Consider the following 14,735-nt stretch of genomic DNA (forward strand, 5'->3'; position numbering starts at 1 on the left):
ATTCAATGTGTTTCTATGGGCTAATAGCAGTAAGGCCAAATTCTATGTTTATTCAAATATTTTTGGAATATATTTTATTTATACCTAATGGGGTCCTAAAATTCAAAATCAAATAGCACGTTAGTTTGAGATTTCGTCATGTAAAAACTGCCACACTGGCATTTTCCAGGCCTAATATCAGGTTCGGCAATTTACCTGTCTTATATCAGCTTACTTGCGCTCAAATGGGCGGGGTGGAAATATTTGAGGCGTGTCCTTAAAAACATAGGGATATTTAAAACCAACCAAAAGCTGGTTTTAGCGGTAACGCAGTTGGTTATGGCATGAATTTTGACAGCGGAAACGCAGCCTATCCAGACGTGACGCACACTGCCCATATGCAGATAACACAAGAGTAGACTAATCTGCTTTTGGTGCCTGTATACTTCGTATTTAGAAACATAAAAAAACTAATGTTTTTTACCATTTAGTTTTATGTCGATAAAGGGTTTGGCTCCTGAGACCGCTTGGAAATAAATCTTAAATCACCAAAGCTTTATTAAAATATGAAGTTTAAGAGGAGTAAAACAGTGAGCTGACATTCCCTTTTTATCTATGCATTGTAGGCAGGCCCACATTATTTTACCCATGACATGGACATGCGTAATAAATAAAAAAACGTGTTACTTGTTTTTGGTATAATTTTATAACAACCAGACTTATTAAAATGATTCACCTTCCTGGTTTTATGGTGACAACGTCCGTGGCGCGCTTGCAATGCAACTTCTGGAGATGTGTGAATGCGATCTGATCTGTAAAATGGTTCCGATTATGTTCGTAAAACATAGGTCTATTTGGGAGCAGTATAACGATGAGTGGACTTTCTCCCTTTGTATTTATATTGGATATATGAAAAGCAACTGTGAAAAGTTTGGATGTGCGTAAAACCCTCCATAGTCTGCATTGTTTTAATATTATGGGCGGCGGCAGGTAGCTTAGTGGTTAAGAGCGTTGTGCCAGTAACCGAAAGGTCGCTGGTTCTAATCCCCGAGCCGACAAGGTGAAAAATCTGTCGATGTGCCCTTGAGCAAGGCACTTAACCCTAATTGCTCCTGTAAGTCGCTCTGGATAAGAACCTCTGCTAAATAATGTAAATGTAAAATGTATTATATGCCCATGGGAAGCAATTATGGTGCCTGTAAGTGTATTTAGACATAGCCTATTTAAAACAAGTTTTTGTTTAGAATTATTCGCTCTCTTTTTAGTGAATTTAATCTTTCATATTGACAACATTTGGCATGTCCATGCTCAGCCATAATGCAGTTTACAGTAGGCCTAGGCCCTATATCAGTGCGAATCTGTAGCTCAGCTGGTAGAGCACGGCGCTTGTAACGCCAAGGTAGTGGGTTCGATCCCCAGGACCACCCATACACAAAAAAATGTATGCACGCATGACTGTAAGTCGCTTTGGATAAAAGCGTCTGCTAAATGGCATATTATTATATTATTATATAGGGCCTATGTATAGTGCATTCGGAAAGTATTCAGACCCCTTGACTTTTTCCACATTTTGTTACGTTACAGCCTTATTCTAAAATGTATTAAATAGTTTTTTCCACTCATTAATCTACACACAATACCCCATAACATCAAAGCAAAAACAGGTTTTTAGAAATATGACATTTACATAAATATTCAGACCCTTTACACAGTACTTTGTTGAAGCAGCTTTGGCAGCGATTACAACCTTGAGTCTTCATGGGTATGACGCTACAAGCTTGGCACACCTGTATTTGGGGAGTTTCTCACATTCTTCTCTGCAGATCCTCTCAAGCTCTGTCAGGTTGAATGGGGAGTGTCGCTTCACAGCTATTTTCAGGTCTCTCCAGAGATGTTTGATCGGGTTCAAGTCCGGGCTCTGGCTGGGCCACTCAAGGACATTCAGAGACATGTACCAAAGCAACTCCAGCATTGTCTTGGCTGTGTGCTTAGGGTCGTTGTCATGTTGGAAGGTGAACCTTCGCCCCAGTCTGAAGTCCTGAATACTCTGGAGCAGGTTATCATCAAGGATTTCTCTGTACTTTGCTCCGTTCATCTTTCCCTCGATCCTGACTAGTCTCCCAGTCCCTGCCACTGAAAAACATCTGCAACCACCATGCTAGGGAGCACTACGGACAATTCCTTTGACCTCAAGGCTTGGTTTTTCCTCTGACATGTACTGCCAACTGTGGGACCTTATTTAGACAGGTGTGTGCCTTTCCAAATCATGTCCAATCAACTGAACCTACCCCAGGTGGACTCCAATCAAGTTGTAGAAACATCTCAAGGATGATAAATGGAAACAGGATAAACCTGAGCTCAGTTTCGAGTCTCATAGCGAAGGGTCTGAATACTTATGTAAATAAGGGATTTCTATAAACCTGTTTTCGCTTTGTCATTATGGGGTATTGTGTGTAGTATTGGGTATTGATGAGGATTTGTATCTATTTAATCAATTTTAGAATAAGGCTGTAACGTAACAAAATGTGAAAAAAGTTAAGGGGTCTGAATACTTTCAGAATGCACTGTACACAAAAGTATGTGGACATCCCTTGAAATTAGTGGATTCAGCTATTTCAGCCACACCCGTTGCTGACAGGTGTATAAAATCGAGCACACCGCCATGCAATCTCCATAGACAAACATTGGCAGTAGAATGGCCCGTACTGAAGAGCTCAGTGACTTTCAACGTGGCACCGTCATAGGATGCCACCTTTCCAACAAGTCAGGTCGTCAAATTTCTGCCATGCTAGAGCTGCCCGGTTAACTGTAAGTGCTGTTCTTGTGAAGTGGAAATATCTAGGAGCAACAACGGCTCAGCCGTGAAGTGGTAGGCCACACAAGCTCACAGAACGGGACCGCTGAGTGCTGAAGTGCGTAGCGTTTAAAAATCATCTGTCCTCGGTTGCAACACTCACTACCGAGTTCTAAACTGCCTCTGGAAGCAACATCAACACAAGAACTGTTCGTCGGGAGCTTCATGAAATGGGTTTCCATGGCCGAGCAGCCGCACATCACCATGCGCAATGCCAAGCGTCGGCTGGTGTAGTGTAAAGCTCGCTGCCATTGGACTCTGGAGCAGTGGAAACGTGTTCTCTGGAGTGATGAATCACGCTTCACCATCTGGCAGTCCAATGGACTAATCTGAGTTTGGCAGATTTTACATTTTACATTTTTAGTCATTTAGCAGACGCTCTTATCCAGAGCGACTTACAGTTAGTGAGTGCATACGTTATTTTTCATACTGGCCCTCCATGGGAATCGAACCCTCAACCCTGGCGTTGCAAACAACATGCTCTACCAACTGAGCTACATCCCAGATGCCAGGAGAACACTACCTGCCCCAATGCATATTGCCAACTGTAAAGTTTGATGGAAGAAGAATAATGGTCTGGGGCAGTTTTTCATGGTTCCAGTGAAGGGAAATCTTAACGCTACAGCATACAATGACCTTCTAGACGATTCTGTGCTTCCAACTTTGTGGTAACAGTTTGGGGAAGGCCCTTTCCTGTTTCAGCATGACAATGCCCCAGTGCACAAAGCGAGGTCCATATAGAAATGGTTTGTAGAGATCGGTGTGGAAGAACTTGACTGGCCTGCACAGAGCCCTGACCTCAACCCCCTCGAACACCTTTGGGATGAACTGGAACGCAGACTGCGATCCAGGCCTAATCGCCCAACATCAGTGCCTGACCTCACTAATGCTCTTGTGGCTGAATGGAAGCAAGTCCCCGCAGAAATGTTCCAACATCTAGTGGAAAACCTTCCCAGAAGAGTGGATGCTGTTATAGCAGCAAAGGGGGGACCAACTCCATATTGGAGATGTTTGACGAGCAGGTGTCCACATATTGGCCATGTCGTGTATTTCCACATTGAAGCCATGCAAATACTTAGAACAATGTGGACTGCAAATAGGTTCAAGTTAACATATTTAGCAAAGATGGGATAGGTCTACATTGTGTTCTTTTTTTTCTGTAAGCTGTTTAACAAACGGACTAACATTTTAATTGGAGGCAATATGTAAAAGACCGTAAATACACAACTTGAAGCAACCACATATTTAGCCATGGAGCACGTTCTGATTGGTCAGCGAGGGGCCAAGCCTCGACACACCCACAACGGGTTTATTCATCAAAAGCCAGCCCTTTTGCGCCAACGCCAGCATCTGCGGTGATAATTGTGCTTGTGAAAATAGCAAAAATATTTTTTACACAACCCCGAACCTATAGCGCTACCGCCCAGCGCTTAGATTGACCATTGCATTAGGTTTGTTAAAATAGAGCCCATAATATGTATTTCAAGCTATAAGTATCACAGATTAGATCATAGGAGGTTGGTGGCACCTTAATTGGGGAGGATGGTCTCATGGTAATGACTGGAGCAGAATAGGTGGAATGGTATCAAATACATTAAACACATGGTTTCCAGGTGTTTGATGCCATTCCATTTGCTCCGTTCCGGCCATTATTATGAGCCATTCTCCCCTCAACAGCCTCCACTGGATTAGCTTTAAATAGATAGATATCTTCTGTAGCTCAGTTGGTAGAGCATGGTGTTTGCAACGCCAGGGTTGTGGGTTAGATTCCCATGGGGGACAAGTATAAAAATGTATGCCCTCACTACTGTAAGTCGCTCTGGATAAGAGTGTCTGCTAAATGACTCAAATGTAAAATTCAAGTGCTTTATGCTAAAGGGGAACTGTAGCATGTGACAGTCATATAATGTCTAGCAGAGACATGTACAGTATGCTGAATGAAAAAAAGCCCCTATCTATTTCACCTCATGACACTGGAGTGCTCCCCTTTGCATGGATTAGCAACTCTAAATCTACTATTGGTTGTCACTGGCCAGATCCCTAACCTAAACCCATGCATTAGACACCGCTGCTCACTCCTGAAAGAAATCCGATTGATGGGATGGCTTTGGCGGATGTTCTTCGAAATCATAGGAATGAAATGGGGGCAAAAACCATAACGTAAATTTGATTAATCTGTGTAATGCAAATTTGATTAAGCCATGAAAGGTCTATATACTTCTCAGGTGGGTGTTATACCCGGTGGAAGATTATTTAATTTTTTTAATACTTCCATTTATAGGTAAACACGGCAAATTGGAAGTTGATGTACTGTATGACAAATATGAGATTCACTGCAACAGAACAATCTTTATGCCTCAGTATTCTAACATTGTTTAGATGGTGGATTTTAAACCAGAAACCAACCAGAAACTTCCAACGATCTGCAAAATTGAATATTCCTGGTGATTTTATGCAGACAACTCGCATGGATATAAAAGTGAATCTTCTTTTGTCTGCTATTTATAAAAGTTTAAATGGTTATTGAGCAGCAGGGGTGCTTCCCTACAGTCTTAACCTGAAACACATGGGAACAGCTTTAACCTTTATGCTGGGGATATTTGAAGGCTTTTCCCCATAAAGGCCTTCCCACCTGCAGAGCACTGTATGCATAATGCAAAACCTCACACACTCGTTATCTCTGAAAAAACATCCACAGAAACTACATTTGCACAGTCCTAATTCTAACCCAACAATTAACTTTTTTCTCTCTGTGAAAATGCATGTTCTTTGTGATAACAATGTCACACAAAGCTGTTTATTATGAGCAATGGGACAATGCAGTTGCTCCTTCACAATGGGGTTTCTCCTCCCCTGTGTGGAGAGAAACCCCCTGCTGGCATGTCACAGCGTCACACAGTCAGATAAAATTCCTCCAGCGAGTGGGGAGCATTAGTGTAAGAGGCTTTCATTAGCAACACTGTACGGCCGCTTCCTTTTGAAGCTAGGGAAGAAAACACAGCCACCACTACACATCTCCCACGCAAATTAATACAGACAGTTTTCACAGGCGTCACGATGCTTACACAAGTCAGCTTTTCATAATGTTTGTATTAGACAGACTTTTAGAATCTCCCAAAGCGCTCTATTCCAGGACACAAGGCTCACAGATAGAAAGAAAGGTTTATGTAGGATCCTCTATGTGAAATTAGCTGCCACTCAAGTTGAGGAACACGATCTACAGTACAGTACATACAGTCACAGGAGGCTGCTGAGGGGAGAACGACTCATAATAATGGCTGGAACGGAGCAAATGGAATGGCATCATACACCTGGAAATGTGTTTAATGTATTAGATACCATTCGAGCTCGTTCTCCCTAATTAAAATGCTACCAACCTCCTGTGCATACAGTACATTATTCACCAGGGAATATACAGCATCCCATTTTATGTATTACAAAAGCTCCTCTTATACCTTCCTTACACTTGGGTAAACATGTCAAAACAGGTGTGGATAGTGAAATGATTGGTACAGTATCTAACTAGCTCCTGCATGTATTGATCATAGACATTAAAACCAGTATATAGTCATTCACGTATTCTTTTGGAAGACTCCCGATGGCGCATGAAGCCAGAAATATTTGAATTGGAAGCGCGCCATATTGCTGAATGGGGCTGAATGGCACCAAAAAAAATCGCTAAAGATCATGGTGAAAGCAAATACTTTTTAAATGAACCCATTGTTCTATCTGTGGTGAAAGTGGCTGTAACTAGCAAAGGATCATGGTCGATGTAGTCGTTTTCATCATGCCTGAAAGAGTCAACAGGAGTCTCGTAGCCTGCCGGCCCGTGATTGGTCTGTGTCAGCACGTGGTCCGGTGTGACTATAAATCAGTCAGAATGGATCACTATTTAATTAAATATCTCGATTTGTAGAGAACTTGAAAATGATTAACCGTGAAGATCGAACTTGATATATTTTTGGGGTTACATCGATTTTGGGGGTTGAAATTATGTGGAAACAACGTTGATTCAACCAGTTTTTGCCCAGTAGGAACATTCCTTGCTAGATGACAGCCAGTGGCGACCCATCATTCAGGGCAGGTGGGGCTCTCTGTTTTGCATGTTATTTTGACATTAATACATGTCACATATCAGTTTGCAAACAATGTAAATTTTTTAAAATAAAAGCTGTATACAAACATGGTCTCTTTTTTGCTTTCTTGAGTAAGGCAGCTCCAAAATGCAGGTGTTTCAGCCTAGCCTAGTGCTTTCTGTGGTGGTGGGACAGCCAGCGGACAATACGGAGAGTAGCGGTTGGTAACGTTCTCTAGTTACGCCGTGATTAGCTCAGTGTTCTGTTACTCATGGGGACACTACGTCACCGCAAAATCTACGGGGAGAGCTCGAAAATTCAAACCCTTTGGTGCTGCCATAGATTTACATTAGAAGTGCCCATCCAAGAAGGCTCAAGGTCATTGGCCACAGATAAAATGACGTCACATCACGTTATCTCTACAGTAGCTTTGATTGGGCAGATCATGTCAACATCATACTTTCAAAATCTTAGCTAGCAAGCTAGCAGTCATCATAATGAATCAAGTCGACAACTACTGGCAAATCCTTTTCAATCCTTGTCATATGAAGAGAAATGATGAAGAGAACTTATAGATCAAACGTATTGGTGCTCATTGGCCATAAACATTACACAACAAGTTGGAAATCGCAAATTCAACAATGAGTGGTTTGGAAGGAATCAGTGTCTAACTGCAAGCATTGCAAAGCAATCACTAGCCTGCTATTTAGTGGAGTGGATGTGTGGTCCAAGTCTGGGTTTAAGGGTCTCTTTTCCAAGATTAAAAGGATAAACATTCAACATTGGCTATGCTGTCAATCCAGCATGACTTCTGCCACATTCAAAACAACTGGAAACTCAGAACTGGGAAATCTCAGACTTCAGTGAGTTCAAGACAACTGGGAACTCAGGAAAAAAACGAGCTTCCGACTGGGAAAATACGTTTTGAACGGTCATCCAACTCGGAATTCCAAGTCGGGAACTCAGGCCTCTTTCTAGAACGCCGACCTGAAGATCACTAACGTCATGATTCAACCTTGTTTTTTTCCGAGTTCCCAGTTGTCTTGAACTCACCATAAATCCAGAGAATGACTGACTTTGATGACAAAATTTGCCCACGAAGGGCCGCCACGCCACCTTCCTGTTCAAGTGAGCATAGCACAACAAGGTGAGTCCAAAAATGTATTGTATGCTGCTGCATAAATGATGTAATATGCCAGAGAGATACGTATACTGTAGCTAAGAAAGTAATTCTAAGTGTATGTTGTGTATTAAGCTGTTAGTAGCCCATGTGCCTCACCCTAGTAATTAGGTCCCTTTTCCACTCCTAATTTATCCTATGGTTCTGACTTGGTGTACAGGGAGAATACTGTAAGAACGGCCCATGTTCTAAATTCTGAAGCTGTACATTTCAAAAGTGCTGAACAAATAGTTATATTGACTATGTCCGTCCTAGCTCGCTCATTAATGTCTTAATCGAAATTATGGATTGCCTCTTATCCGCTCGTCGTCCCCTTTAAAAAAAAATAATAAATATATATAATATATATATATATATATATATATATATATAGTGGGGAGAACAAGTATTTGATACACTGCCGATTTTGCAGGTTTTCCTACTTACAAAGCATGTAGAGGTCTGTCATTTTTATCATAGGTACACTTCAACTGTGAGAGACGGAATCTAAAACAAAAATCCAGAAAATCACATTGTATGATTTTTAAGTAATTAATTTGCATTTTATTGCATGACATAAGTATTTGATACATCAGAAAAGCAGAACTTAATATTTGGTACAGAAACCTTTGTTTGCAATTACAGAGATCATACGTTTCCTGTAGGTCTTGACCAGGTTTGCACACACTGCAGCAGGGATTTTGGCCCACTCCTCCATACAGACCTTCTCCAGATCCTTCAGGTTTCGGGGGCTGTCGCTGGGCAATACGGACTTTCAGCTCCCTCCAAAGATTTTCTATTGGGTTCAGGTCTGGAGACTGGCTAGGCCACTCCAGGACCTTGAGATGCTTCTTACGGAGCCACTCCTTAGTTGCCCTGGCTGTATGTTTCGGGTCGTTGTCATGCTGGAAGACCCAGCCACGACCCCATCTTCAATGCTCTTACTGAGGGAAGGAGGTTGTTGGCCAAGATCTCGCGATACATGGCCCCATCCATCCTCCCCTCAATACGGTGCAGTCGTCCTGTCCCCTTTGCAGAAAAGCATCCCCAAAGAATGATGTTTCCACCTCCATGCTTCACGGTTGGGATGGTGTTCTTGGGGTTGTACTCATCCTTCTTCTTCCTCCAAACACGGCGAGAGGAGTTTAGACCAAAAGCTCTATTTTTGTCTCAGACCACATGACCTTCTCCCATTCCTCCTCTGGATCATCCAGATGGTCATTGGCAAACTTCAGACGGGCCTGGACATGCGCTGGCTTGAGCAGGGGGGACCTTGCGTGCGCTGCAGGATTTTAATCCATGACGGCGTAGTGTGTTACTAATGGTTTTCTTTGAGACTGTGGTCCCAGCTCTCTTCAGGTCATTGAACAGGTCCTGCCGTGTAGTTCTGGGCTGATCCTCACCTTCCTCATGATCATTGATGCCCCACGAGGTGAGATCTTGCATGGAGCCCCAGACCGAGGGTGATTGACCGTCATCTTGAACTTCTTCCATTTTCTAATAATTGCGCCAACAGTTGTTGCCTTCTCACCAAGCTGCTTGCCTATTGTCCTGTAGCCCATCCCAGCCTTGTGCAGGTCTACAATGTTATCCCTGATGTCCTTACACAGCTCTCTGGTCTTGGCCATTGTGGAGAGGTTGGAGTCTGTTTGATTGAGTGTGTGGACAAGTGTCTTTTATACAGGTAACGAGTTCAAACAGGTGCAGTTAATACAGGTAACGAGTGGAGAACAGGAGGGCTTCTTAAAGAAAAACTAACAGGTCTGTGAGAGCCGGAATTCTTACTGGTTGGTAGGTGATCAAATACTTATGTCATGCAATAAAATGCAAATGAATTACTTAAAAATCATACAATGTGATTTTCTGGATTTTTGTTTTAGATTCCGTCTCTCACAGTTGAAGTGTACCTATGATAAGAATTACAGACCTCTACATGCTTTGTAAGTAGGAAAACCTGCAAAATCGGCAGTGTATCAAATACTCCCCACTGTATATATATTTTTTGGTTGTTGTTGTCATTTAGCAGACGCTCTTATCCAGAGCGACTTACAGTTAGTGAGTGCATACATTTTTCATACTGGCCCCCCGTGGGAATTGAACCCACAACCCTGGCGTTGCAAGCGCCATGCTCTACCAACTGAGCTACAAGAGGCCATAGTTTGTACAGCTCAATTGTCAGTAGAAACCATATTTGTTTAAGCAAGTCAGCCATATCAGCTATGTTTTTTTTAAAGGCAGTAAATGAGGCTGAATGAACTGTTTCGCTGCCAGACAAGCCATGTGTAGCGGTGGTAAGGTGTTAGGACTGCTGTTGGGACTTGGCTGTTGGGACAGCTTTATGTAGGCCCTAAAAGTATTTTGGCACTGTTTGTCACCATTATAGTCAAATGAATGTATTGTTTAGTGTTGTGTTGTGTAGTGGCTTTGCTGGAATGCATAAAAAAAATTGGGGGGAGTTTGCCCCACCAAGATTTACATGCTAAAATCGCCACTGATGACAGATAAAGCTAACATCAATTCACTACCCTAGTACTTTGTTTGAGATAATATGCAAACCATAATGCAAAATATGCTGATTTCAAAGCTAATTGCCATCCAAAACTTTATTAATTCACTTATTCGGTCTCTCTCTCCCGTCTCTCCTAAGATTATCTATTGCCTAAGTGAACTGACTGTGCTCCGACGGGTAACCCTAACCTTAACCACACTGCTAACCTTATGCCTAACCCTAACCTTAAATTAAGAGCAAAAGGCTTTTCATAAATGTTTACAATATAGCCAATTTTGACTTTGTGGTTGTGGTAACTATTGGAAACCACCCTGAGGTGAATGCCTCATGAATAACAGCATTACTGGTTAAATTGACAGCACACATTTTTATAAAATAAGCTACTTCTATGCAAATGTTGTTGATCAGTACAATAAAATAAGTCCCAAATGGAATGTCATCTGTAGCCCCATGAAAATCTGCCAAAACAAGCTCAATAAATGCATGCACACAATCCTATTGAATATGCATTCACCTGTATTGTAGATAGGCCTAAGGTACATCTTGATTTACCAAGTTTATCAATAAATGATTACCATTATGTTGTTACGTAGTTAGATTGTTAAAAACAAAGTCAAATTGTTTGTATGATTACATAATTGATTAATTAATGCATACATGGCTGTCTCTGAAAAATGTTGACGTAAAACAATTCGAATGTAACAATATTGAACTCAAAAGATGCCCAAAGTTTGAACAGAGCAGTAGCTGAGTTTATCTGTCTGGATCAAGTGCCATTCTGTGACTTTGGCTAATATGCCTCCTTTTTTTTTGCCATGGTATCGTTTTGGTATCGAGTATTGTGATGGTATCGAGTATTGTGATACTGGTATCGGTATTGAAGTCAAAATTCTGGTATCATGACAGCACTAATCTAAACCAGGATTGCAAAACTCCAGTCTTCTGGTTTTCCTTCCACCCTGGCAGTTAATTGATCCATTAATGCCACTAATCGATTGTTCAGTTAAACTAGAAACTTCTGATTGCCCAAGGAGAACAAACATGGAAACAAACACACACTATATCAGTGCCCCTTCGCCAGTCCTAATACCTCTAGTGCTGGGATGGGCAACTTTGTTGGGGGTGGGGGCCACAAAGAAATCTGAACTCATGACGGGCTGCAGTGGCAAGTTTGCTCCAATTCTACATATTTTGTCATGGGGCAGAAAGAAGATTTAGCAATTTTCTAACTAATTTCATGCAATTCTACAAATTTTGCTATAAGGTGGGGGGAAACATTTGCAGTTTTTAATATGATATCTGAGTTAGAGTGACTAATCAATGGGGGCTCCCCGGTTGGTAATTTGACCATGATTACTACAAGCTTTGACAGCTGGCTAGACTAACTTACCAATCAAAAAAATGTAAGTTGACATGGTCTAATTGAGTTACTGTCAATGACTTACATAACAAGAGAAAACTGCTGATGCACAACCAAATTTCGAAATTGCACCTTGTATATTCTACTATTTTAACTCTCATAAGTAAGTTGAGACCCCCACTGAGTCCCAATTATCCTACAGTTGCCCATACCTGCTCTAGATGGCACTTAAGTCTATTTTAGTAACATCAGCCAATTAGTTTAGACCAGGGCTGCCCAACCCTCTTCCTGGAGATCTACTGTCCTGTAGGTTTTCAGTCCAAACCTAATTTAGCATATCTGATTCAGCTAGATAAGGTCTTGTTGAGCAGCTAATAAGTAGAATCAGGTGTGTTAAATTAGGGTTGGACTGGAAACCCACAGGATGGTAGATATCCAGGAAGAGGGTTGGGCAGCCCTGGTTTAGACCAATGTCCTTACCTGCAAAGGCTGGTCTCATGGTAAAATCATGGTCATCAACTCGCAGCAGGTGGTCTGTCTTCACCTTGTGAGATTTGGTGTTATCAACAATCTTTTTTCCAGTCAGGGGACTACAAAAGAAAACAGCAATAAATACTTCTGAAAAGATTGGCAGATAACAGTGTAAAGTTTACACTTACTCCTTACAGAGAACAATACAACCACCTTTGAAAGGACCCTCAAACCACAACAGTGAGATTATGAAAGGAACAGAACAATTAGGAGTAAGAACACAGACTTTACAACAGAGGTGTTTGTGTGTGTAGTGCGTGCCCTCGGATAATCAAGAGAAACATACTATGCTTTGCTGTCAAAGTGGTCTTATCTAACCCATATATGGCATGTTTGTTGGTTGATGATAACATGGGTGGAAGTTCGTTCCCATGCTCTGTATGCATTATGTTCTGTGGGTATAAAGCTCAGTGAAGACACGGCTAACTCTGTTCCGAATAGACCCCCATCCAACTCAATTTACGCGTTTATGCGCGCCTATTCCAGCATCAAGGATGTCCCAAAATAGAGGGGTTGACAATTATTGAGCGCGTGGAGGCTGGCTAATTAAACCACCAGACAACAACTTCGTCAGACAACCACTTCGACCGGAATAGCATTTGCAAAGTGTATCCAGGCACCGGCAGGCACGCTTGGTGTGATTGTGATTTTGCGCAATTAATAGTGAAACGCACATTGTCCCCTGGGGACTGCCACTTCATGTTATAGGGGTCGATTCGGAATTGTAATCCTATACTTTGTAATGGACAAAAATGTATCATGTTATAACTCAATATGCAAGAATAATAGACATTGGTGGGCTACTTGCAATACAGCAGGGGAGCCTGAGAACCGGCTGGAGAACCCAATTAATCCTATGTCACCATGGAACTGTTAAATCTGTCAAATCTTGCAGATTACATGAACATGTTCTGCCCTTACTGTATTTCAAGTGCATTTGACAACTTTGTGTCATTGAACAGCCTCACAGGTGGATCGCCTCTCATTTCACGGATAGGATTATTAATAATGACGGAACACATCATGGGTCATCTGAAGGGGAGAATAGCACAACCGACAGTGACGTATGATGCAGAATAATGATGCAAGGTTCAGATGAATTGTATGGATGATGAAACTCGCAGATAGGGATGATTCATGACATCTCTGCGTAGACATGGTCCACCCATTGCATCCTTGCCATCAATGCGCACTGCGCTCTGGATCGTCTTTACGCACGGGCACGGTTTACCCGTTGCGCAATCCCAATCGAGTCCAGACCACCCCAAGAAGGCTAATATTTGCATAGTCTCAGTGTCAACGACTATAACGGGTTTCGCATTCTGACACGAGCCATCAATGATTGCAACGTGACAAATTGAATCGAATAAATATTTAAATCAAACGGAACGCAGAATTTAACCAAAGAAAGAGGGTCATGTCATGATGACCCCCAGTTGCTTTAAAGTGCAAATGAAAGAGTGAAAGTACAAATGAAACAAGAAAATCATGGGGAAAGATGGGAAGAAAGTAACAAGGGGCGAAAGTAACACGCCCATTTTCTCCTATTTGGATGGACTATCAAAAAGGGTAAGGATCCAGGTACTTACGCGCCATGCTTGTGAGATTCCACCGCCCCGGACCACCTCCTTTTCCTACTTTTGTGCTTTCGGCATTCCCCGATAAGTATCAAGCTAAAAATTAAAAACAGGAACTTAATATAAGGCATTATGTGTGAAAACTCAAAAGTCGTCCAGTGAGTGAAGAAATCCCTTTAATCGACGTCCGCAATGGTTTGAGCATTGTAGCGTCTTCTGATCTGAAGCAGAACATGTGTGATAACTTGCATTGTAGTGAGGCAGTGTGTCGGTTGATTAAGTAACAACGACAGATATGTTTACGACGCCAAGCGGCTTGTCCCGCTTATTGCTCCCTGATTGGTCCACAGCGGTTGGTTACAACGCGCTCCAAACCAAGGCACGGCGCGCGCAGCTTCAGCAGCAGCTCTGGTTCAGCTACAGATGACATGACCACATTCCGGGGCATCCTCGATCAACTGACGTAACATACTCAGGATTCGCACAGCTGTTTGGGCACTTTCGAAAAACCAAAAAGTAGATATACATGGATCCTGTCCTTAATAAACCTCTCTGCAACAACTGGGGAAGCTCTTTGCATATACCGATAATGTAACAGGCCTTGGAATCAAGTCTCATATCAACAGCAAGTGCATATCCTAATTATACAGATTTGAGAGAACAGTACTGGATGGTGTAACCTGATCCTTT

The 14,735-nt window shown here is 42.1% G+C and overlaps 1 protein-coding gene across 1 annotated transcript in view; it reads right to left on the minus strand.

The window, feature by feature from the left end:
- Positions 1 to 14,310, minus strand: part of LOC121552413 (gamma-aminobutyric acid receptor subunit rho-2-like) — a 35,927-nt gene extending 21,617 nt beyond the window's left edge. The window contains exons 1-2 of the mRNA XM_041865332.2: positions 14,058 to 14,310; positions 12,418 to 12,527 (exon numbers count right to left, since the gene is read on the minus strand). Coding sequence (XP_041721266.1) covers positions 12,418 to 12,527; positions 14,058 to 14,176 — 229 coding nt within the window. The 5' untranslated portion in view covers positions 14,177 to 14,310. The remainder of the gene's footprint in view (positions 1 to 12,417; positions 12,528 to 14,057) is intronic.
- Positions 14,311 to 14,735: the final 425 nt, after the last annotated feature.

The sequence above is a fragment of the Coregonus clupeaformis genome, chromosome 36 (assembly GCF_020615455.1).
Source record: "Coregonus clupeaformis isolate EN_2021a chromosome 36, ASM2061545v1, whole genome shotgun sequence".
Classification (NCBI taxonomy): Eukaryota; Metazoa; Chordata; class Actinopteri; order Salmoniformes; family Salmonidae; genus Coregonus; species Coregonus clupeaformis.